Consider the following 27,070-nt stretch of genomic DNA (forward strand, 5'->3'; position numbering starts at 1 on the left):
AACCTTCTGAGGTAAAAGAGAGAATCTCCCTTCAAGCTTTGCAAATACCCTGACTCTTCTGTACTTTGCCAATAGTGAAGAACATTTTCTCTTTCAAGATTCAGCAGGCTAATGGGCATAAAGAATTCTGACACTTAGTTTTTAAAGAACAAGTCAACAGGGCTTCCCTGGTGGCGCAGTGGTTGAGAGTCCGCCTGCCGATGCAGGGGACACGGGTTTGTACCCCGGTCCGGGAAGATCCCACGTGCTGTGGAGCGGCTTGGCCCGTGAGCCGTGGCCGCTGGGCCTGCACGTCCGGAGCCTGTGCTCCGCAATGGGAGAGGCCACAACAGTGAGAGGCCCGCGTACCGTAAAGAAAGAAAAAAAAAAAAAGAGAACAAGTCAACATACTGGAAAACATACCGCGATGGCCAGAAATTGGACGATACAAATAGAATGGCATGATCCCACCCTACAGCGCACACGGGACGGCTGGCAGAAACCATCTACAGCTCACGGAATCCCAATAGAAAGTTCTGTCAATTTACAGTCCCCACAACGAGTTCGGTATTTGGAAGAACAAGACCAATTTCTGAATGTGTGACCATCATCCTGCCCTTGTTAATGATGTCTTCCTATTTCCAAATGTTGTAAGGAGATTTCTTATCTATTTCCAGCAAGTGTTAGCTCTTTAAAATATACCATGCTGAGAGAGTTAAGACAATTCGTAATCTAATTATGTGTATTTGTAAAACAACTGCTTACGTAGCTGAAATATAAATTCGATAAGACGATAAATATAGAGAGAGGGGCAAGAGAATTAGTTCCAGAAATGCTACAAAATGCATTCAGTACTGAGTGTCCGCTGCAGGACTGGCACGAGGCCAGGTCCACAGGACACAAAAACAAGCAGGTTCCCGGCCTGTGAGAAGTTCACGGTCTCGTGGGCACATTAACAACATGTGTTCAGGGCAGATAAACTCAGTATTATTCGAGAAGGGACCGCAAGACGACTCAAGTCATGCGAATGGTGGTGCAAAGCCTAACTGACCGGGTCAGTTAAGCTCTGTCCTCCACACGTCGCTCTCCTGCTGATGCTCTGACGGAGGGCTGGCAAACGCACGCCTCATTTCCCACGTTGTTCCCCTGCCTCAGGGACCGAGGCTCCCAGGGCTCTGGTGGGTTTGCCCCATTCTGAGCCCCAGCATCCTTCCTACCAAGGACCCTGGAAACTCCCTCTTTACAGCACTGCACGTCTCAGCGTGGGAAGTCATGGGCTGAGACCCCTGACGCTCTCTGATCTTGGCAAGGGGACCGCCACACGCGTCACTGTCTGCAGCCTCCACGAGGCCTGCTGGGCTCACATTAGGAGGCAGAGCAGGGAGGAGGCCCAGGGTGGGGACTCGGCAGTAAGATGGGTTCGAGCCCCGGCTCTATCACCTTTAGCTGTAGGGCCAAGGATACAGGGACCTGGCTTCCTCTCGTCTGTAAGGCAGGGTACCGCAACATAGGCTGAAGCCTATTACGTCAATAATGCCGACACACGACTTAGCACAGACAGTGCCCAAAACGTCAGCTCAGGGAAACACGCAGCAGGCATCCTTCTCTTCTCCCCCTGCCCTCTGCCCCGCCCTTCCCTGAAGGCCAGTTCACTTCTGCTCCCCCTTCAGCTGTGGCCCCTGTCACTTCCTCAGAGACGCCCTCCCTGACCTTCTGGCGCCCTCTTCCCTGGACCTCGACTGTCAGCGGCTGTCGCTGGGCCGGGAGCTCGTGATGACTAAGCCCAGCTCTGCTCTCGTCCACAGCGGCCACCCCCGGCCTGGAATAATGCTGCGCGTGAAAAAAGAATGTGCTGAATGACCACGGGAGAAAGGAACGACTCTGGCACCAGGGAAACGCTTCTGCGGAAGGACCTCGAGGGCCCCGCAGGGTTAGGAAGGCGGCACCAGGCAGGTGGCTCGGCCGCCTTTCCCTCCGGCAGCTTGGCTTTCGTCTGTTTACTTCTGGGTTACCCCAGACTCCGCTGGAAAGCACTAAAATACAGTTTAGAAACTGCTTGTTTTCAAAGCTCCTTCCTAGGACTTACACCTTCTGCCTCAGGAATCTGTGAGATAATGTGACCAGAGGCTTCCATGCTGTCTGTTATTGAAGAGGCAACTCACACTGAACACCCGTCGTGTTCATCACCCCAAGACACAGGATGGGGCCCACTTCACCTCCTGCGGCTTCTCCAAGGAATTCTCTAGAGGTGTTCAAAGAGGTTTTAACCTTCAGTACAATGGAGCCCTCAAAGAAAATTTCTGATATTTTGGCATTTGTTCTGAGATGGATTTCTCCTGATTTAATGACACCTGGTATTCTGTTCATGTCACCCACACCTAATGCTTTTAAGTCACTGGGCTCCCAAGGTGCTGAGCACTGGGTACAGGTGCCATGACCACCAAGACCACGCTTGAGCAGGTATATTTGAAAGTAAGGTTTCTTCGATAGCGTGCTCAAGATGCAGAATTTGGTGTGTGGGGGGAGGTTGATTTAGAAAGATTTTTCAGAAAGCATTTTTAATTTTGAGGCTAAACAGCGAAACAACACTCAAACAAGGATTCCTTTGAAACTTATTATTCCCCAACACCTATGTTCCCAGAAGTGAAAAAAAATCTTCTGATGTAAACATCATGAAGAAACAAACACCGCCCACCCCTGCAATTTAGTCAAATGCAACCCATCATCTGATAGATGTCCCAGGGAAGGGGGCCCGATGCCAAGGAAACAGTTAGTGACCCAGATTCTCAGCCCCTCAGGGAAGGGTTTTCCACGAAATTTCAGGGCACCTGTGTGAAACATGGATGATTAAACTTTACTCTCAGCCTCCTCTCTGTATGCAGCAACCTCTTCTTTTTTATATAAACTAATATCCACTGTGAATGTGACTGCTTCTCCAAGGGGCTAGAAGGCACTCGTCTGAAGGTGCGCTACCAGTGAGGGTTGAGGAGACCTCGGGTTTTAGGACAGCAGTGGTTTCCTCTAGCCTGTGATAAAGCGAGGCTTTGGGTAGATATATCCACATGTCTTTCAAATAAAAAGGATTTGGGCTGTAAAATTCATTAACGGTAAGACAGTAATTCTGTCATCTCCAAGGAGAAATTTCTGGCCAAGCAGAAAGGCATTCTTCTTATGAAATGAAAGACTGTCATTAAACAGAATAAGAATGTCAGAGACGCTGAAACGGCTTTTGACTGCAGACTTCAAGGCCAATCTGTCCAACAGAAAGTAAAATCCCCAAAGTTTTTGCAGAAGTCGTCTGCTTTTGTGTTTAAAGGAGAATTTAGCAATGGTCAGAGAGGAAGCCAAGTCACACGGTGTCTAGGGCACACCTACCACTGGGGCCCAGTTGAGAGCATCAATCTAAGGAGTTCTGAATCCACTCTGATGAATCTAGAAAGAAATGTTTGAGTACTGGTCATACCTTCAAAAATACAGTGCTTTATTTTTAATGCCCTTTCATGTTAATTCCCTCTTTTGATCCACTCACCTACCGCTCTGAGTAGAGAAACGGTCTCCACCTGACAGGCCAGGAAACGAAGGCTCACAGTCTCAAAGTCTTATCAGCTCATTGGGCAGCAAGTTGGTGGCTGGGCTCAAGGTCAGGTCCCCCCACCCTCCTGCCAGGACCCTCCACTAAGCCACAGTCATGAGGACAGCCTGCTGCAGGGCAAGAGCTTTGGAACTTCCAGGAAGATCTACGCTCTGCCTCTGTCCTTCAGCAGCGTGTGACCCTGGACAGGCTATTCAGCCTGCTCTCCGTCACCTCAGCAGGAAACGGTGACCTATTAGAAGGTCTTTTAGAGGGAAAAGGAACACGTATCTGCTTTATAACTTGGGAAGCGCTGGATGAATACGTTATTTTCACCGTTACCATAATAGCCAGCATATTAAGGAAACAGCTATTATTTGATGCTACTGCTAAGAAATGTTTTAAAAAAGAGTGTCTTTTCAAAGTTATAGAATAAAAACTAGGCAAAGTATGTTAATAAAAATCCACCACCACTGGGGAAGAGCATTTTTTTTAAAGCCTCATCTTTCTAAAGGCAAATAAAAGAAAAAATGTCATCAGAGTAACTACACCTAGAATAACTCAGGAATCTTATCTTTTTTTTTTTTTTTAGTTTAGGTTCTAGTTTCCTTAAATACTTGTTATTTTATTATTTATTTTATGATTATTTTATAGTCTGATTTTCTACACATCAAAACCATTAAAGGCAGTCAAAATTAGAAGGAAAATGGCATCATCTAAAATTAATTCAAAAAGGAAAACAAATCAATGAAGAAAAGCAAGAAAACAGTGAATGAGGGAGAACCATGTAAGTAACAAGAAACTGCTGTCTTTGCTAATGAAGTCTATGACATAAATGATATGCGATGTACCCTCACAAGGCAACAGTAACTATGGCAACAAGAAGAGATGCAATGCACTCAGTGACTCAACCAAATACCTAATTGACACACTAAACATATTTCAGGTATATTTTCATATGGTACTGAAGTATTTTTTACCCTTACTTATGCAGAATTACTCACTTCAATAGCCGCACCCCTTTAACTTACAAAAAGATTAAGTTTTCTTGTACCATCAGCATGACTTTTACAAAAACAACCCAAGGGTACTGTGGTCAGCAACAACGCTCGTCTTCTACTTGGCAGTGATGATTTTTAGGTCTGAAGAATCTCAGCTCAGAAATCTAACATGATGACTGTCTGATGATATAGCTTAGAATCATTTACGTACATTCAAGACATCAAATTGTGATTCTCTATCTAGACATACGGTGCTTGGCGTTGCTATCTGAAGTCCTCTCTCTCTGCAATAATGGAATGTCACAAGAGCAGTGCTGTCTGGGTAGAGAAACCCAGGACAATGTTTGGCTAAAGGCCTTTTAAGAAAAGGAACTCCACTGTCTCATTCCCTCAGCTGCTCCGGCATCTCGAACCTTCTCTCCTGTCTAACCTTTCTGCGTACCCTTTAGAAGAAGACCTGAGCTCTTCTTCATTGACTATCCTTACGGGGTATAAATCCCAAGTTTACAAAACGTTTTCTCATAAAACAGGCACATGCTCTCCAAGGAGACTGTGCACTTGGGCAGTTTTTTTTCAAGTTTTTGGACCTCTCATGAAGGCAGAAATGTGTGTCACACCGTCCACCTGATGGAGAGACACGGAGGCTTTCTGTGTTTGATCCTGGAAATGCCTGAGAGGTAAAGGTGCTTCACTGTAGTCCGGGGGCATTTCCCTTTAGCACTGGACTTACAGACAAGGAAGACCAGCCTGGCAGCACCCGGGGCCGAGAGATGAATAAAGGAGAGAAACGGTCAGCTTTGGGGGTGTCCACTCCCCACAGACACCCGCACAATTCTCACATGTGCACAGACTCTGAGAAGGGAGGTGTCCACACCCCTGAAATCTGACACTGGGAAGAAGATGATGTCATTAGAATTCCCTATCATCCGGCCTGGGAGGATGGGCGGAGCATCTAAGAATCTAGGGCTCCTGTGCTGGCCCAGGAGAAGGAGTGCTGTGCAGGGCTGGAACACGAAGCTGTAATTCCGGGCCAGGAAAAACCTCTGCTTCCCTGCTTGTCTCTGGGGTGTCTGCTCTGGACAGTGAGGAAGCGGAGGGCCCTCACAGCTTAGTGACTTGTGTCCGATCACTGTCCCAGGACACTGTGCCTGCAGGCGGGCAACTTGGACAGGTGAAGCCGCGTTCTAATATAAGCAGAGCCAGCAGAGGAGGTGTCAGAGGCAGATTCCAGTGCCGGAGGGTTATTTCTGGACTCCTCTGAGGAAGCTTACAGCGTGGCTGCCCACACGGCACCAGAAGTGGTGTCGTGGGATTTGGTTTCCAGAGTTGTCAGCCCCTCAAGCCTCAAGACTAAAAATACGTAACTACTTATTAAAGCAGATTTATTTGTACTAGACATTTTGACTCTTGCGCTGTAACTTTTTCCACGTTTGAATTTTCTAAATGTTTTGTCAATAATGCTTATAATTCTGCAAAATCCATAAACTATAAACTATGCCTTGATTCCAGCAAGAAAACTGGCTTTCTCATTTTCATGTTTTTTCTGGAATGTGACAGCAAAAGAGTTTTCTCTGAAAATAAGGATGAAGGGAATTTTAGGAACGGTAATATAGAATGTATTAAAAATCAAACTAAAAAAAAAAAAAGCTCACGATATCCCTGAAAGGAGACTAGAGGCGCCCAGACCCCATGCTCAGTTCCAAGAATTTTCCTCCTGCTCTGAGCCTTGGTACCGGCTGTACCAAGACGGCTTCCGGCAGGCCTGCGAGTGTATGTGTTTCAGAGCATCTGGCAGGGAAACAAATTAATTACTCAAATCTCAGCACCTCTAAATCTCTATCCCAACACTCCTAATTTCAGCTGGCCTCTAACTCGGGATGCAGTTCTCTGTTATTTGTCATTTTAAGCAATGTAAAGCTGGTAACTCTCCTTTTTAATGAGAAACGTGTTACATTCCATTCTGTCTTGGAAGCTCTTATAATGAATATTTTGACTGACACCTGAAGAAAGCAGCAGAGTGCCTGCAGGAGGGTCTGATCAAGAGGAGGTGCGGTACCTACTCTCCGTAAGAACCAGGGCATCGTTTATGCTGTCTTACAGCACTACAGATGCTATGTTGTCTTACAGCACTACAGATGCGATGCTATGTTGCCTTATAGCACTACAGATGCTAAGATAGCTGTTGAAATTTTTCTAGACTAAAGTTGAGAATATCATTATGTGCTCTTACAAGGCCACCAGCTTCCTTTCACTTGTCAGAATATCCTCCTCAAGTTAACTGTGGGTACGAAACTTCTGCCCTTTGAATCGTCTTTTAACCCAGTGCAAATAATTCTCTTCTTCCCAAGAACTCCAGTTTGTCCCATCCCACCATATGGATCACACTACTGCACCAAATATTAGTGTCATTACAAAGATAATAAGTACTTACAATCAGCTTTTTTTTTAAAAAAATGAATGCTTTCTTTTTAGGGCAGTTTTAGATTTACAGAAACATTGAGCAGATAGTACAGAGGGTTCCCATACACCCACCTAGCCCCTAATCTCCCCAACAGTTTCCCCTATTGTTAATATCTTACATCAGTGGGGTACATTTCTTACAGTTGATATACCAATATTGATTCATTATTATTATAAACTGGACTCTACAGTTTACATTAGAATTCAGCTTTGTGTAACAGAGTTTTAGGGGTTGTGACTAATGCATAATGCTGTGCATCTATCATTATGATGAATAAGTTTCATACAGAATACTTTTACTTCCCTAAAAATCCCAGGCTCCATTTAGCCACCCCTCCTTGCTTTCCCGAAGCCCAAACTCCTAACAACCACTGATCTTTTTTGCTTTTTCTATAGTTCTGCCTTTTATAGAACAGCATATACTTGGAATCATCCCGCATGTAGCCCTTTCAGACTGGCTTCTTTCACTGAGTAAAATGCAGCTAAGGTTCCTCCATGTCTTCTTGGAGCTCATTTCTTTTTATCGTTGAATAATACTCCATTGTATGGATGTATTACAGTTTGTTTATCCAGTAATCTATTGAAAGACGTCTTGGTTGTTTCCAATTTTTAGCAATTATGAATAAAGCTTCTATAAACATTTGTGTGGACCTAAGTTTTAAACTATTTTGGGTAGGGCTCCCCTGGTGGCGCAGTGGTTGAGAGTCCGCCTGCCGATGTAGAGGACACGGGTTCGTGCCCCGGTCTGGGAAGATCCCACATGCTGCGGAGCAGCTGGGCCCGTGAGCCATGGCCGCTGAGCCTGCGCGTCCGGAGCCTGTGCTCCGCGACGGGAGAGGCCACAGCAGTGAGAGGCTTGCGTAGCACAACAAAAGAAAAAAACAAAACAAAACAAAACTATTTTGGGTAAATACCTAGAAGCAGAATTGCTGGATCATTTGGTCAGACTGTGGTTAGCTTTGTAAGAAACGGCCAGACTCTTCCAAAGTGGCCCAACCATTTGCATTCCCACCAGCAACGAATAAGAGTTCCTGTTGCTCCACATCCTCGCCAGTGTTTTTGGATTTTAGCCATTCTAATAGGTGTGTAGTGGTATCACACTGTTGTTTCAGTTTGCACTTCCCTCATAAATATGATGTTGAGACTTTCTTCATAAGCTTATTTGCCACGTCTTCCGAGGTGTCTGTTCAGATCTTTGCTCTTTAAAAATTGGGTTGTTTTCTTGCTGTTGAATTTTAACAGTTCCTTGTATATTTTGGACCCAAGTCTCATATCAGATAAGTGTTTTGCAAATATTTTCTCCCAGTCTGTGGCTTGTCTTTTCATTTGCTTAATAGTTATCTTTCACAGAAAAGATTTTATTTAGCTTTTTCTAAAAAATAAATTTAATTATTTTATTTATTTAGTTTTGGCTGCACTGGGTCTTCATTGCCGTGCGTGGGCTTTCTCTAGTTGCGGTGAGCGGGGGCTACTCTTCATTGTGGTGTGCAGGCGTCTCATTGCGGTGGCTTCTCTTGTTGTGGAGCACGGGCTCTAGGTGCGTGGGCTTCAGTAGTTGTGGTACATGGGCTCAGTAGTTGTGGCTCACGGGCTCAGTAGCTGTGGGTCACAGGTTCTAGAGCGCATGCTCAGTAGTTGTGGCACACAGGCTTAGTTGCTCTGCAGCATGTGGGATCTTCCCAGACCAGGGCTCCAACCCGTGTTCCCTGCATTGGCAGGTGTATTCTTAACCACTGCACGACCAGAGAAGTCCCGATTTTAGTTTTAATACAGTCCAACTTATCAAGTTTCTCTTTCGTGGGTCACGCTTTTGGTGTTGCATTTAAAAATTCATTTAAAACACGAGGTCATCTAGATTTTCTCCTACGTTGTCTTCTGGAATCTTTATAGTGCTGTGTTTTATGTATAGGTCTCTGACCCATTTTCAGTTTATTCCATTTTGAATTTGTTAAATTTATTCCTTCTTTTTTGTCTTCTCCCTCTTTTTCTCCTTTCTCTGATTCTAACTGAGCATTTTTTATGATTTGATTTTCTCTCCTCCTTAGCATATCAATTATAATTCCTTTTACATTTTTATGGTGGTTGCACTGGAGTTTGCCATATGTATTTACAACTTCTTCAATCCTCTTTCCAGTAACACCATATATAATGCTTCACGAGCAGCAACAAGCACCTTGTGACAGAGTATTCCCAAATCTTCCCTCCCATCCCTATAACATTGCTGTCATCCATTTCACCTATCCAAAAGCTGTATTCGTCCAATACATTGTTATTATTATTTTGAAAAGCACTTGAACAAACTGTCATCTACTAGAGCAATTAAGAATATGAAAAACAGGAGATTTTATCTTACTTCCACTTTGTTCCTTCTCTAATGCTCTTTCTTTTTATAGGTCTGAGTTTCCGACCTACACAATTTACTTTCTCTCCAAAGAACTTCTTTTAACATTTCTTGCAAGGCAGGTCTACTGATGACAAATTCCCTCAGTTTTTGTCTTTCTGAGAAAGTCTTCATTCCTCCTTCACTTTTGAAGGATAATTTCATGGTGAACAGGATTGTTGGCTGCAGTGTTTTCCTTCAATACTTAATGTTTCACTCCACTCTATTTTTGCTTGGATGGTTTCTGAAGAAAGTCCAATGTAATTCTTATCATTGCTCCTCTATAGGTAGGGTGTTTTTTCTTTGCCTTCTTTCAAGATCTTTTCTGTCTTTGACTTTATTCATAGTTTGAATATGATATACTAGGTGTAGAATTTGGGGTATTTTTCCTACTTAGTGTTTTTTGTGCTTCCTGGATCTGTGCTTTGGTGTCTGTCACTAATTTTGGAAAATTCTCAGCCATCATTATGTCAAATACTTCTTCTGCTCCTTTTTATCTTTATTCTGGTATTCCCATTACATATATTCTACACCCTTTGCAATTGCCTCACAGTTCTTGGATATTCTGAAGCATCTTTCTAATTCCTTTTCTCTTTGCTTTTCAGTTTGAGAAGTTCTACTGACCTGTTTTCAAGCTTGCTGATCCTTTCTTTGGTCTTATCACATCTGCTGATGAGCCTATCAAAGCCACTCTTCATTTCTCCTACAGTATTTTCGCTTTCTAGCATTTCCTGCTGATTCTTCTTTAGAGTTCCCATTCTCTGCTTACAGTACCCAGCTATTCTTGCACAGTTCTTACCATACATATCATAGTTACATAATTATATAACTACATCATAGATTCCAGCCTGATTGTTCCAAAATATCTGCCGTTTCTGAGACTGGTTCTGATGCTTGCTTTATCTCTTTAGTCTCTGTGTTTTCTGTTGTTTTGTTTTGCCTCTTAGCATGCTTTGTAATTTTTGGTTGAAAGCCAGGCATGATGTATCAGATAATAGGAACTTAGGTAAAAGATCTCTGGTGTGAGATTTTATATTAATACGCTGGGAATTAGGCTGTGTTTGATTTACCTATAGGTGTCAGAGGCTTCAATTTCTTCTGGTGTCCTTTTTCCATCCCCTGTTGTCTTTGGGTTTCCACAGAAACTCCTTCTTAAACAGAGTCTGTGTCTTACACTTCTCTGTTGTAATATAAAGTTATTATAATGAAGCCCTATTAATGTCAAGGTATGTGGGGGGAAGTATTCTAGAGTCTTATGATTAAAACCACTTTTTTAATGGGCTTGAGCACCTGTACTGTGGCTTTTAAAAGCTTTTCTTGGCTTTTGTTTCCTTCTCTGATGTGAGACATATGGCTAGATGGGATTGGAGTTGTCTAATTTCCTTTCCTCAAGGACCTAAAAGCCACTGGTAAAGTAGTTTCCCTTGAGGGCAGGACCTCAATTCTCTGACGGATCTAAGAAGAGTAGGTGATATTCAGTTTGTTCAGCTTTTTTCTTGTTGTGAAGTTGGAAGTGATAACTTACAAACTCTTTACACGTCAGAGCTGAAGCCAACAGTCTGCTTTTTCACTGTGATCATTCCCATGGACAATGTCAGTAAGAAGGCTTTACAGAGTCATTTCTGTCTTCAGTTCCCTGTGACAGCAAGTCCTTAGGGCATGAACCCCAAGAAGGCCCTTAAAATTCAGTATGCATATAGCTCATAGTATAAGTAGGTCATTTACACAGTGCGATCACTGATCATTTTCTATTTATCCCTTACCACATAAACTAAAAATGGCAGAATACGTTTTCTCCAAATTTCAAGGATATATTAGTGATACACTCTAACCTGCTGAAGGAATCATGTAGTGAGCATGAGATTCATTGTTGGGGCACTTCCAAGAGCTGGGCAATCATCACCTGCGGAACTGCTACTGGGGTCAGTGCCTGTCTGAGGAGTCACACCACACAGAGTAAGACAGATACCTTGGACAGACAAACACTAATTTCAAACATGAGTCTCAAGGAAAAACAAGCAAACAAACCACAAAGTCCCAAACCAAAAACCCGGAGCAGATACAGGGACCAACTTGCCAATAAACTCCTTCTCTCACAGGCAACTCCCATGCATGCTCCACGGTGAGCAGCAACAATTTATTCATTCAGTGGTGGTTAAAAATCTTTAAAGCATGCACAGAAACAACAACTTCTGTGATTCCTACACAACTGGTAGCACTAACTCCAGCCCTTTGCACAGACTTGCAGCCTAATCCTGTTAATTAAAAATTCCTGGTAAACAGAAGCACAGAGGCTGCCCAGAAGGCTTTTAATGTGTGTGTAAAAAACCAGTGAGTTTTGTAAATCTGAGTAGAGTACTAAGTGAGATGAAAAGATGTCCAAGAATATTTGTGCCTTTTTAACCTATGCAGGAGGCCTGCAAGTTGTGGCTTCCTGATATACTGTTTTAAGGCTTTCTTGTCTTCATGCTTTGGTTCCCCAGTTGTGGTTTTTCTTCTTCCCAGTAGTTTGATGCTATTTATCTGATTGCTCTTCTTTTCCTCAGTCCCTCTTGACTCTCTCTTTCTGGTGATACCTCAGCACTGACTTTCTTCCACTGGGTTCAGATTCCTCTAGAACAAGGCAGCACCCACAGTTCTGTGCATGAAGACAGTCTTGGACACACACACATACTATCATTGACGATAGAGCTTTTAAATTTCAAGTATACAATAGAACTTCCTATATGAAGATTGTATTCAAATGAGTATGAAAAAAGATGGATTGTTTTTTAAATGATATTGAAATAATTCAGAAAAACAGCGATAAGCTGATATATTACCTTAATCCTCATCAAAACCAATTCAATACAGAGTACAGATTTAAATGTTAAAAATAAGAGGCCATAGCTTTCCTAACACGATACATGAGTAAACAGTTGTATGACTTTGATGTTGGAATAAGAATGAAATAAAAGCTATAAACCATGAAAGAAAAAACTGATCAATTAGATGACATGAAAACTTATTTTTAGTTAAGAAATGAAAAGAAAAAGTATACAAGGTGGGAGTACGTACAAAAATTATTGGTAAGATATATAACAGAGTGAATTGGTATCCATAATAAATTAAGCCAACTTCAAATCTATAGTAATAACATAAGCAATTAAAAAAATGGACAAAGGACAGGATAAGCAATTAACAAAAACCATGACTGACATGGAAAAATAAGAAACTTCATTATTAAAGAAAAATGCTTAAAAGTATGATATTTTTCTTCTACCAATTGGTAAGGTAAAAGAGGTGAAATAGTCATTATTTGTAAGGTTAGAGTGAAGTGATTACTCTCATATATTATTAAGAGTGTAAATATCTAGAGACACTTAAAAGCCAGGCTGAAATAACACTCATAATTTATAATGTATGTACTTTTTGATCAAATAATTTCACATTCAGATATTAATCCTATACAAATACTCCCACAAATGCCAACATATGATGGTACAAGAATTTACTGTGTCTTTGTTTCAAATATAAAGACTGAAAATAATAAAAATGTTCATGAATGAGCATTTGATTAAATACATTATGGTAGAATCACCCAGTGAAATTCTTTGTGACCATTAAGCAAAGGTATGGTAGGAATTCCACTCCAAATTATGATGGAATAGCTTTAGTAGAACAACTTTCCTACAAAGAATGACAAGCAAAGCAAGCCTACAGGTGATTCAGATACTGATATTATAGGGCATAGAATTAATAACTGCAACTGATGTGTTTAAGAAGTTAGATGGCAAAATAGAGAATTTTACTAAATAACTAAAATTATTTTATAAATAATGTATATGGAAATTCCAGAACTGAAATATATAAAGAGTTAATTAAAAATTCATTGGATGGGTGTAATAGCAGTTTGGAGACAGCTGAAGAGAGCATTAGTGATTTTGAAGAAAGGTCAGCAGAAAAAAATCCAAGCTGAAGCACATAGATTAAAAAGGAAGGAAATACAGAAAATAGCATAGCACCCATATGAACAAGAGAAAGTCTAAAATGTGTAGACAGAGTCTCACAAAGGAGGAGAAGGGAGAGAATGGAGCATAAGCAACATTTGAAGAGATAATGGTTAAGAAATTTTTCAAAGTAATGAAAGACATATACTCGCAGACTTAAGAAGCACTATGAATCCCCAAAAGACAGAGAGAGAAGTACACTTCATAATAAAACTGCTGAAAATCAAAGACAACAGAAAAATCTTATAAGCAGCCAGACAAACTAAGATATGCTCTAAGACACACTTCCCTCAAAGGAGACACACTGAAGCTACAGCAGACTTCTAGAGGGAAACCATGGGGGTCAGAAGACAATGGTATGTTATCTATAAAACCTGAAAAAAAATCAACTATCAATGCAAAATTACATAACCAGCAAAAATATTATTCAAAAGTTTAGGCAAAACAAAAACATTTCTGGACGAGAAAAACTTACTTTTTAATAAACATAGCTAGAAGACATGCTAAAAGGAATACAAGAGAGTTTTTCAGACAGAGGAAAAATGATCCTACACAAAGATGTGTATTTTACTAGCTATAACGTCTACTAAAAATATTAAAAGTGCATAACCAACAAGCTACTATAGGAAAAATGGTATAATAAAATAAATTCTTGGTTAATAAAAAATAAAGCAAGAAGTACAGTAAGTCCCCTACATATGAGCCTTCCAGTTGCGAACTTCCAAAGATGCGAACACGCGTTTGCACGCCCAATCATGTAAGTTAGTTCACGTGTTTGGCATACAGTGTCACGTGCATGCATCCTCTACAAGTGGTTGTGCTTCTGTGTACTTTACTGTACACTACTGTATAGAGTATAGTAGTACAGTATCTTTTTTTCAAGCCCAGGATGTCTGGAAGCAAGCATAAAAGCAGTGGTGATGTAGCTGGTACTGCTAAGAAGCTCCAAGCGATAACAATGGAGACAAAAGTGACAATAATTGAGAGAGTGGAGCGAGGCGAAAAGATGGTAGACGCTGTTCATTCTTATAACATTCAACCATCAGCAGGATTCTAAAGAACAAGGACAAGATCATGGAACACGTGAATTCTGCTGTGCTGATAATATCGAAGAGGCGTGGAAAAGTGATGCAGGAGATGGAGAAACGTCTCAGCGTGTGGATGCAGGATCAGCATCAGCGCTGAGTCCTGCTCAGCTCAATGCTGATTCAAGAGAAAGCTAAAAGCCTTCATGAAGACTTGAAGAAGAAACACAGTGAAGAATCAGAGGGCGCATCTTTTAATGCCAGCCATGGCTGGTTTCATCAGTCCAAGGCTAGAACCAGCCTTCACAACGTAAAAGCGAGTGGTGAGGCAGCGAGCGCAGATATGGTAGCTGCCCGGGAACTTCCTGAAACGCTTCAAGAAATTACTGAGGAAGCTGCGTATTTATCTGAGCAGGTTTTTAATGTGGATGAGACAGGACTGTTCTGGAAGAGGATGCCAGACGGAAGTTACATCAGTAAGGAGGAAAAGTTGATACCAGGCTATAAAGCAGCAAAGGATAGGCTAACTCTGTTTTCTGGTGGCAATGCTTCTGGTGATACGAAGTTGAAGCCTCTTAGTTTATCATTCAGAGAACCCAAGAGCCCTTAAAAACATAGCCAAGGGCTCTCTTCCTGTTGTGTGGAAGAGTAACCCCAAAGCCTGGGTTACATAGGCCATTTTCCAGGACTGGTTTTTCCACCACCTTATCCCGAAGGTAGGGAAATACTGCTTGGAGAAGGACGTCCCATTCGACATTCTTTTGTGGCTTGACAATGCTCCGGGCCACCCCCATTCATGGACGACTTTCATCCCAACGTCAAAGTAGTGCATCTGCCGCTGAATACTAAGTCGCTCATCCAACCTATGGACCAGGGAGTTTTAGAGACTTTCAAGAGATATTATTTACGTCACACTTTTTGTCAGGCAGTAAAGGCGAGTGACGAATCAGGGACAACCTTGCAACAATTTTGGAAGGACTGTAACATCTACAAGGCCAAAAAAACATTGACTTTGCTTGGCGTGAGGTTATGGCCATCACCATGAAAGGGGTTTGGAAGAAACTTTGCCTGCAGTTCGTTCATGATTTCCATGTATTTGAGGAGGTGGATGAGGAGTCCAAAGAGGTCTTCAGCAACTTAGTGACCCTCAGCGAGAAGCTGGAGCTAGATCTGCAAGAGGACGACTGCACTGAACTCCTTGCTGTGCAACACGAGGAGCTTACTAATGAAGACCTGATGGAATTGGAGACCCAGAGAAAGGATGAACAGGAAGAAGTAACTGAAGAACTGAAGAGATTCATGAAGCAGGAAACGGCAAGGGGATTTTCTTTATTTGAGGAGGCACTGTTAGTTTTTGAGGCACAAGACCCGAATGTAGAATGGTACACGAAGGTTGCAGCAGCCGTTCAGAGTGCAATCCAGTGCTACCGTGTCATCTATGATGAGAAAAAAAGAGCTACTACCCAGACATCACTGGATCGTTTTTTCAAGAGGGTAGATAGAACTGAACCCAGCAAGGGACCAGAACCTGTGCCATCAGCGTCAGGTGTGAGTGAAATTGCAGCTCGTCCTCCTCTCCTATTGCCGACGATCTGATGCTTCAGCTCTACCATCCCCCACCTCCTCTCCCTCCTCCAGTCAGTAACTCTTCTTGCCTGTTCACTCGATGCCAGCCCCTGTATGCCAGCTGTTGTACTGTACTACCGTACTTTTCAAGGTGTTGTACTGTAACATTAAAAACATTTTGTTTATTTTTTATATTTGCTTTTTATGTATTGTTTGTGTGAAACGTATTATAAACCTACTACAGTATAGTACAATTATATAAATGATTGTGTTAGTTGGGCACCTAGGCTAACTTTGTTGGGCTTACGAACAAATCGGACTTACGAATGTGCTCTGAGAACGGAACTTGTTTGTATGTAGGGGACTTACTATATAAAAATTAAATATAACATATAAAAAAGCAAGAACACAAAACTGTTGAGAAAAATACAAAGCAATCATTAAAATGATAGCTATAAACCCAACTTAACAGCAGTAACATTACAAATGTATTAAATACTCTAATAAAAAGACTACTATCATCAGACTGAATGTCAAAGTAAATATCACACGCCACTTACAAGAGATACACTGAAGCACAGGACAATGTTGGTCACTTGCTTTATGATGAACAATAGGGGAAAGGAAGGGTTTTTTAAAACAATAAATGATGCTGGGTTAACTGAATATTCACATAAAAAGTAAATCTTGCTGCCTATGCTTTATCAGGTATAAAAAATAATGTCCAGGTGCACCGTAGATATAAACGTGAAAGAAAAACAAAGATTCTAGAACAAAGAATAACAGAACACAGTAATGACCGTGCAACAGGCTAATGTTTCAAACAGGACACTGAAGTGCTAACCACGATAGAAAGGACTGATGGACGGTATCGAAATGTGGAACTTCTATTCCTCACAAGGCACCACTGAGAGTGAAAGGCAGATCGCAGGCTGGAGAAGAAATCTGCAACATATCTATCCAACAACGGACTCATGTACAAATACAAAGAACTACTGCATTTCAATAGGAACAATACAACCTAAAAGATGTACTTCACAAAAGAGGATGTTCAAATAGCCAACAAACATGAAAATGTGTTCAAGTTCATTAGGCTCCAGGGAAATGCGAAATTCGAAGCATAATTAAATAATACCGTAGACCCAAAAGAACGGCTAAAATTAAAGTGACTGACAAAAACGAACTGCTGGCAGGGATGGAGAGCACTTGCAATTTCCACACTGCGCTGCGAGGAACGTACTGGGACAACCGACTTGTAAAACTATTTGACACCAGCTCCTCCTGAAGGTGAACTTATACAAACCCAGGTACCCAGGAGGTCCATTATTAGGTATGTGCCCTACAGAAATGCATACACATACCCACCAAACCACATACGAGAATGTTCCTAGTGGCACCATTGGTAAGAGAGCAAAACTGAAAACAACCGGCACTAAAATAAATAAATCGTGGTTATCACCATAAAATTGAACAACATGCAGTAATGAGTATACACAAACCATGATGTGGATGGATCTTACATCATGTTAGCAAAAGTCAGACATGAAAGAGCACACACTGTGTGATTACATTTATAAAACGTTCAAAATCAGGAAAAAGCAACTGATAGCGACAGAAATCAGAAGCGTGACCATGGCAGGAGGTGGTAAGTGCATGGAATAAGGTGAGCTTCCATCAGCTTCTTTTCTTGACCCAAGATTAAGTGGATGTGATCTCTTGTGGACGTGGGTACAATTTTTACTTAGGAAAAAAAAAAAAAGAACCTAGCAGATGTATATGCACTGGCTTCGGAAGATAGTCATGATGCATCAGCAAATGTAAAGATCACCAAGTACATTACGATTCTATACTGGTAAAGAAAACCACAAGGTGAATTGCTACATCCAAAATAAATCGATGAAGGATTGAGTAACAATGTTTATCTCATATTTTTTGCTTTGTGAAATTTTGGGGTTTTTAAAAAAGTGAACATTAGTTACACATTTGGGGCCAAAAATAACCAATAGTAAGGAACCGCCCCCCCCAGTTTCCCAGCTGAACACTCCACAAGACCAAAGCTGCCCCTAGGGTGGGACAGCGTGGTGGCCCTGCAGGACGTCTGCCTGTGGTCCAGTAGTGAGGTTCGGGTGCTCTGGCCCAGGGGTCTCTGAGGGGCAGGGGGGCGGATCGCGTGGGTGAGCAGGTCCCTTGGATTCAAGAAAACGCGCTTTCATAGCCCCACTCAAACTTGTTTTCAAAGGAGCAGATTAAACGCAGTTCTTAGCGGAACAGTCCAGAGCAGAGGGAAAAACCTGACAGGCCACTGCGCAGAAGCCAATTCCATTCCAGAGAAGGGACATGTTTGGAGTCGCTCTGTGCTCATGCCTTATTTACTTAGCAAAGGGCACAAAGGCTAATTACCACCTGCCACCTCTCAGGTGTAACACCCAATAAGCTTCCCTGCAAACCTTCAGATGAGTTAAGACAGACTCTAACTTACTTCTGTTAATTTTATTACTAAACATCCTTCAAGACAATCATGTTTTCTTCAACCAATTTACATCATTATAAACTAAATGTTTCTATCATCTGATCTAATTCTTTGGAAAAGGAAAAATGTTGAATCTCTTAAGAAGTATGCTGGAAAACAATGATGGCCTTTAAAATACTTTCCATTATATCTGCCAAGCATATCAACTGTGAATAGAACGATTTAGAAAATGAAGATGTTTCCAAGTAAATACTGAAAACATGCCAAAGATATGAAGAGGACAAGCTACATGTGCTCGTGTACACATGTGCACACAATCTCTAAAAATCCAAGATATACTATTTTCCCTCACGGGAGAAATGAGGAACAGATTTTAACTCATTTTCCTTAAAAAAAAAAAAAAAAAAAAAGGAAAAAATTCCTAATGAATTAAAGAATGTGTTTATTCAAATCTATGGCCAGACCAAAGAAACAAAAAACAAAGGTAAAAGGATTTAGAAATTACACTCAGATTTATAGGCTTACAGAAAATAACAGGGAAATATTAAATAATCACTTAATGTCACAGTAGCAACATATTTATTCTCATTATTTTGTCTCATCCAGGTTAGAACCAGAGAAAATGAGCTTAATTATAATAACAAGGGTTAGATCAATATGAGGAAGAACCACTTTGGGTGACAAAAGGCTAGACAGAGAGCTAAATAAATCCTGCTCGGATGGACCCCTGAGGCATCTTCTCAACAAGAAGCACAGCGGCCCCGGCAGCACACACTCTGCACCAGGCGGGGGCTCCCCGTCATTAATGTCCCGGGTCTGTGAACACAGACCTTCTCTGGGAGGAAATCAGATGTTTAAATTGAGAAGCACGGTAAATGCACCAATAAATAAACACGTGTGGCTATGAACTTCTTATAAACTACACAGAAAAGCACAGGTGCTTACTACTAAACAAGGTGGATTGCACCTTTCACATTATGCAGTTGCACTTTGCTAGGGATCTTTTCTGTCTTTATAAGGATGATCCTCATTAGTATTTTACTATGTGAACTACTGAACTGACTGTGTATTTGTTTTAACAGGAACGTATACATAATTACTCTGTGGAGATACTTTCAAAAGTGTCAAAATATGAATTGAGACACTGACACTTCTTTAGGGCTCTTCATGCAGCTCCAAGCATGTTGTGTACAGAACGAAGGCTGGTAAAATGGATGAGAACATCTGTATGGAGCAGCTTCCAAAATATCAGTTATTTCATTTTATTTAAAGAGATGTTCCTATCTAGTTATATTGTGTAGAAACTCTTCTGGCTAGGGAGACACATATAGATGCACAGTCCAAACAGAGTAACTTAACTTCCCTCCCTTTTCTGAGGAAAAGATTCCTCCCCGCTTCGTGGATGAGATAAAACCAAGTGTTCTTCCAGTTACGAGAGGAGCTCGGCCCTGCCTGAGATCAGCCCACAGAATCCACAGCCCTTTTGGACCCTCCTACACTGGTGGTGGGAATGTAAATTGGTGCAGCCACTGCGGAAAACAGTATGGAGGGGTCGCAAAAAACTAAAAATAGAACTACCATATGACCCAGTAATTCCATACCTCAGTATATATTAGAAAAAAATAAAAACACTAATTCAAAAAGATACATGCACCCCAATGTTCACGGCAGCATTATTGACTATAGCCAAGATATGGAAGCAACCTAAGTGTCCATCAACAGATGAATGGATAAAGAAGATGTGTATATACACAATGGAATACTACTCAACCATAAAAAAGAACAGTTTTGCCATTTGCAGCAACATGGATGGACTTGGAGGGCACTATGCTAAGTGAAGTAAGTCAGAGAGAGAAAGACAAATGTCGTATGATATGGCTTCTATGTGGAATCTAAAAAATACAACAAACTAGTGAATATAACAAAAAAGAAGCAGACTCACAGATACAGAGGACAAGCTAGTGGTTACCAGTAGGGGGAGAGGCAATATAGGGATGCGGAGTAAGAGGTACAAACTATTAGACATAAAATAAGCTGCAAGTATATATTGTACAACACGGGAAATATAGTCAATATTTTATAATGACTATAAATGGAGTGTAACCTTTAAAAATTGTGAATCACCATATTGTACCCTGGTAACTTATATAATATTGTACAGCAACTATACTTCAATTAAAAAAAAAAAGAAGTCACAGCCCTTTTGTTCAATGACTGTAAAGCACACTCCTTTTCTCTTAAGTCGAATGGATAATTGTTTTGGAGATGAAGTGCAATGCAACCGAATTGTACTAACTTGAACTTTTAGCCAAATCAGGAGAAAACTCACTAATTTTCTTTTCCTCTAGAAGATAAACAGATCTCCTACCATGTTCTGGAAGATACAAACATGTAGAACTACATTGCTGAAGGCACAAAACTACAACTTACCAACATTTTTATCTGACCAAATAAAAATGATTGCACCAAATTAACACCCAAGAGGAAATTTATCCCTTAGCTTGCTACCGTATAACCTCAAAATTATACATGACATTCTGCGTATATTGAGCCTTAATTGCAAAGAAACATAATTAAGTGAAAACATGCAATTCTTTCCCCTATACTCTAATAATCCCTTAGCTTTTAACACTTCAAGGTTGCCATAACCTCCTTGCCTGTCTTGCTAACGAAGTACATTCTGCAGTCCCCCCAACTTATAAGAGTACAAGGAGACACTTCTGGTTTCCCTCCATGCCCTGTGCAGATGGCAGAGAGAGATTCCACCACTGAGACGTGTTATTTCTACAGGTTTAGATTTGTCTTGTCATCAGTGAGGACCACAGAGCAGATTATAGAGTCTTTCACTTTAAAAGTGAGGAAATGAAGGTCAGAGCAGTGAAGTAGGGTTGGGATGAGAGGAGAGCACAAGAGTCTGGGCCCCTGGCAGGTTCTTTCCCCCATTCCTTCCTGGAATGATAACACCAACCAAACACACAAACAAGACATTCTTCCCAACAAAAAAGCAGAGTCTGCGTTTTTGCTAGTGTTTTTGTTTTTACCTCTGAAGAGAATATCCAAGTCAATATCTTCTTTTCCTTTGATTTTCAAACACTTTGCCTGCTGTACAAGTCTGGGCAAAGAACAGAAATAAAACCTGGATTCATTATCCTGTGAGGTAGGAATAAATCATGACAGCAGCACCAATTTAAACAGAAACCACAGGGTAAACAAGAGTGAATTAGCAGGTCCTTTTGCTGCACAGAGCCTTGTTAGAATTTTTCTTCAATTTAAGATTTAAAAATACACTTTTGTTCAGAAACTGGAAGTTTGAAACTTGAAAGCTCCCAACACCCCGTTCTATTATAGCAAAAAGTTTCTAAAACTCTCTGGAGAATAACCTCTTCAGATTCTGAGGAGGAGCTATTAGGGATGGTAGGTGATGGTGTGGTAGGCAGTAAATAATAATTGTTACTGATGATTTCTGTGCTTATTTTAATCAAAAGATTATAGACATTGTGCTCAAACAATAGTACAAAGTAACTTAGTTACACTGTCGAATGTCAGAGAATTAATTAACTTTTAAAATGCTCCAGAATACAGCAAGGACTAATTCTGTAACTCTTTCATCATGGAACTTCATTAAAACTTTTCCAGTGTTGCTAATTACCTAGTAACTAATTTTAGGTAGACAGAACTTGAAATGGTTCATTAGTTTATCTGCAGTATTTACGATTTTAATGAAAATTATAATACCTTGCTTGGCAAATATATTTTGATGGCACTTGGATAACTGCTCTCTCTTTTTATCTTCACTGACAAGCCATTAAGGTAGGCATGCCAGTACTGTTTCAGTTTTTGTTTTAGATGAGGAAACTGATTCAGTTACTAAAATCTTACATAGAAACCTAAGTGACTGGTACATAATTTGAGGCAATTTTATCTGTATGTTCCAAAAACGTGTATGTCATGATAAAAACACATTCTATTAATCAGATACTTTTTAACCATGAAGAGTTTTTTAATCAAAAAAGCAATTAACTGAAAAAGAATTGCTGTTGAAATCCCACCTTTGGACCTTAAAAGAAAGTCCCACACAGCCACTGTGGCACACACCAGCCTCAGGTAGTTAATCTCCTGTGGTGCAAGCAGAGACCAGTCCACCCAAAACCTGAGTCTGTGTCTTAGGCCCTGTGCCCTGGGTTTGAGGCCCAGAGTGAGCAATTAGATTCTAGAAGCCTCAGCTTCCCAACCTGCAAAACCAAGACAGTACTTGCCTTACAGGGTTTGTCTGGAACAATCAGTGAAACAATATATTATAACATGGTCTACAAACTCTTATGCATCATGGTCATGCATAAAAATATATGGAATATTTTTATTAATTCCATATGCTTAATTTCATTATATATATAATACATACTGTAAAATTATTTATATATCTCATCAGGATTTATCTACATTCTTGTAGGAAAGAACATTAATGGTGGAAGGAGGGCTTAGCCCTAAGCAGCGAGCCTCTGGGGGAGAGAGCTCTCAACACGGGATGTCAGAGGCACATGTGCACAGTAAAGTCATTTTGCAAAGGATAAGATGGAAAAGAAGAGAACAATTTCAGCTCCGTTTACATCTTTTTGGCAAATAGCTAGGTATTTCCCCCGAAACTACAAATTGTATGAAACTTGAGTTGATTTTCAAACCATCTGAAAGCATCCCTCTGCAAATACAAGCTGATGAAGATGGCAGTTCTATCTTACAAAATTAAAAAAAAAAAAAGAAGAAGCCAGTATGCCTTACATAACTTTGACGAGGATTTTATAAAGCAATTTAAAACTAAATCAAATAAATCTACTGACTGGCTTTTTAAAAAAATGCAAGGTGTTGCAATCAATCACAGATATATTTAGGAATAGTTCTTGCTTTCAAAATTATTACATCACCAGGGAGATACACCAAGTCAAACCCTGTAAACCAGCGGTCCCCAACCTTTTTGGCACCAGAGACCAGTTTCACGGAAGACAATTTTTCCCAGGACTGCGGCGGGGGTGGGGTGGGTGGGGGGTGGAGAAGGAGGCAGGGCTGGGGATGGTTCAGGCAGTAATGCGAGTGACGGGCAGTGACAGGCAGCGGCAGATGCAGCTTCACTGGCTCGCCTGTGGCTCGCCTCCTGCCGTGCGGCCTGGTTCCTAACAGGCCTCAGATGGCTACTGGTCCCTGGCCCGGGGGTTGGGGCCCCCTGCTGTAAACTGTTCAGATTCCGTTACATCTCCTGAGTGAGGCAGGTGCCTCCTAAGGACTCCCAGGTTCTTCATTTCATTTAACCTCATTTCATTCTCACAAAAACTCTATAAGGTGGGTGCAGCAGGCTGTGAATCAAGAAACTGAGGCTCAGAAATATTAAACCACTTGCCCATCTTGGGGGCACAGTGAGTCAGTGGTGGAGCCAGAGCGCAAACTCAGCGGACTCCAAATCCAGGCTTCCTTCTATCCTACACATCATCTGGCAGGAACGGAGGGTTTCCTGAGTGTCTACAGACGGCCTGGGGCTGGAGATTGGTGACACAGGCAGGGGAGAGAAGGGGGAGGACAGTAGTGTTCCCGGGGGCTGGAGGGAGGGTGCGGCTCTGTGCAAGTTGGTCAGGAGGAGGCTGGGGATGCAGCCGGGTCTGTCCTGAAAGGATGGGGACGTGGGTGACCGATGGGGCCACGAAGGTCCAGGGAATGAGGGTGGGAGGAAAGCAGGAGCGGCACAGACCAAGCAGGAGCAAAATGGAAAGGAGAGCATTTGGGGACACGAATAAGCCCGTCAGCTGATGGGGCTGAAGCATCTGCACTGTGCGAGGAAAGGAAGGACCAGAGGTGAGGCTAAAGGAATTGGCTAGAGCGGAGCTGGGGAGGCCTGGCACGCTGCTCTCAAGCACTCGGGCTTTATCTCGATGGCCGTGAAAGAAGCCACCGCAGCCCTGGCCTTGGGAGAATCTACTGCACATGGTCAGAAATGTCTGGAGGTGATCAGGCCAGTCACGTGCTGAAGATTAATATTTCTTTGCATGTTAGGTGAAAAGGTAATACCACTAAAATCTCAGCTCTGACCATTTCACCAATTCTTCTTAAAGCCCAGCCTCCACCTTCTACGTAGTCATAATAGCTCCAGCATCTGAACAACCTTCAAAACCTTTTGTTAATAGAATCGCTATTGCTGCAGCAAGTGTCAAGCTACCCATCTGTCTGTCTGTCTGTGATTCATTTTAGAGGAGTGCACGTGACTATCAGTGTTTGTGTTAGAGACATGCCGCTGCCATCCCATTGTTTTTACTATCTTTACTATCCGTTGGTCTTTACTATCTGTTGTTTTTCCAAATGACTTGCCTTTTCCTTAGGATTTTGCTACTTCCTTGAAAATAGGAGCTGCATGTTCTCTGACCCTCCTTCTATGCTTCCACTACTTTTAATGAGGCAAATCAGTGGTTACTGCTTTGTGCTCAATAAATGCTAGGCCTGAACCAGATGCCTAACACGAAGGAGGTAATATTAATCTTATAAGTGTGTGTTGAAAAAGACAGAGAGGTTAAGTAGCTTGCCCAAAGTCACACAGCGAGTAGAAGAGCAAGAATTTGCATTTAACTCAGGTTAGTCTACATGTAAATAAACACCTTCTAGAACATGAGTTGGAAAACTACAGTCCATGAGGCAAATCCTGCCGTAGGCTGTTTTCATAAATGAAGTTTTATTAGAACACAGCTATGCTCATCAGTTTACTTACTGTGTACGGCTGCTTTCATGCTACAATGAACAACTGTAGCAGAGATCTTACAGCCAGCAGAGCCTAAAATACTCACTATCTGGCCCTTTACAGAAAAGGTTTGCTGACTCCTGTTCTATAAGGAAAAGGTCCCTGAGGCCAAAAATACACACACAACCTGTGATTGTTTCACATGGCTATTTTTCCCCAAAACTGCCCTAACAATTGTATTTAGGTATAACTTATAATGGGACTTGGAAAGCAAATATTGGGCTCCGACTGCTTTTTATTTTTAGACAAACTTTCCAAGTCCAGCCAACATTTCTTTGAGCTTTTCCTACCTGCAGGTGTCACATTCGGCCGAGGTGGTGTCTGTCACCAAGAGACATAATCTATCTGAGGATACAGGTGTGTCCACCGCCTCCCTTCACACAGAGCAGACTGAGAGAAGGGCCGCAAGGAAGAGATGAAGAAACCACGATGGAGTCACAAAGAGAGGGTTTTCTGCTTTAAAGGTCCGAGAGGTGAGAGAACACCTTCAGGAGGACATGAGCTTGAACCAGGCCTCGAAGCAAGTTTTACTGAGTGATGTGCAGAGAGGGACCCTGCAAAGGCACAGACACATGGAGGGTGGGAGTAAGAAGAATCAGTGGTGGGGCTGGAGGGTGATGAGCTGGGGTGCAGGCTGCGGGCAGGTTACGAGTACCGCACACGCTTCCTATGTGCATCCACACCTATGTGCTCTCGTGTGTAAGGACGTGGGTAAATGTGAACTTATTTACAGTAAAGCAAATGGATCGAGGACCTGCAAGACTCCACCAACAGAAAGAAGAATTCATATGATATGTTTAGTTTGTCAATAAAAGGTAATTAAACTTTAAAGAATACTGCATTATAAAGCATCAATAAACGATATGCATACTTGTGAAAATGTTTACCGCAGCATTATTTATAAGAGGAAAAATACTGGAAACAACCTAAATACCTGTCAATAGGGGAATGAGTTGAATAAGTTCGTCCACACTACGGAATATGATACAGTTATTAAAAACAGTGCATTGAATCCACCTGTGCTGACATGGCAAATTATTCATGACAGGTGGTCAAATAAATAAGACATATTTTTGAGCTAATATCTTTTATCGTCAGACTTTCTTTGAGCCAACAATTAATGTTTTCACATGGCTTTCCATAAGGAAGAAGGCAAATTTGTTTTTTCTTTGTGGGTAGACTTAGTTGCTTAGGTCTTTATAACTTTTCCATATAAAAATAAAAGTCCAAGACCAGAGTATTTTTCTTCTGGTCATAAATGCTGACTTATTTACAGGTGCCTTATTCAGAACTCCATTGTGAACTTGGGATAAAATATGTGTGTATGTTATTAAAGCCTCAGTGTTGAATGTCTGGGTGCTTTAAAGGTTTGCTCCTGTGTTAAACTTTCAGGAACACAGCATCCTTCCTCCGTGTTCAACAGGGTTATATTATAAGCTGTCCAGAGTGATACAAGCTAACCTTCAAAGAAACATTAACAAAAAATGAATGTAATTAAAAAAAAAAGAGTGACAGCCATAAAAAGAAACAAAATTGAGTTATTTGTAGTGAGGTGGATGGACCTAGAATCTGTCATACAGAGTAAAGTAAGCCAGAAAGAGGAAAACAAATACCGTATGCTAACACATATATATGGAATCTAAAAAAAAAAATGTCTCTGAAGAACCTAGGGTCAGGACAGGAATAAAGACGCAGACGTAGAGAATGGACTTGAGGACACGGGGAGGGGGAAGGGTAAGCTGGGACGAAATAAGAGAGTGGCATGGACATATGTACACTACCAAATGTAAAATAGATAGCTAGTGGGAAGCAGCTGCATAGCACAGGGAGATCAGCTCGGTGCTTTGTGACCACCTA

At 41.5% G+C, this 27,070-nt stretch overlaps 1 protein-coding gene across 1 annotated transcript in view; it reads right to left on the bottom strand.

Moving 5' to 3' along the window:
* Positions 1 to 27,070, bottom strand: part of L3MBTL4 (L3MBTL histone methyl-lysine binding protein 4) — a 352,526-nt gene that overhangs the window by 67,964 nt on the left and 257,492 nt on the right. The window contains exon 16 of the mRNA XM_033439375.2: positions 21,483 to 21,553. Coding sequence (XP_033295266.1) covers positions 21,483 to 21,553 — 71 coding nt within the window. The remainder of the gene's footprint in view (positions 1 to 21,482; positions 21,554 to 27,070) is intronic.

Source organism: Orcinus orca, chromosome 15, assembly GCF_937001465.1.
Source record: "Orcinus orca chromosome 15, mOrcOrc1.1, whole genome shotgun sequence".
NCBI classification, from domain to species: Eukaryota; Metazoa; Chordata; class Mammalia; order Artiodactyla; family Delphinidae; genus Orcinus; species Orcinus orca.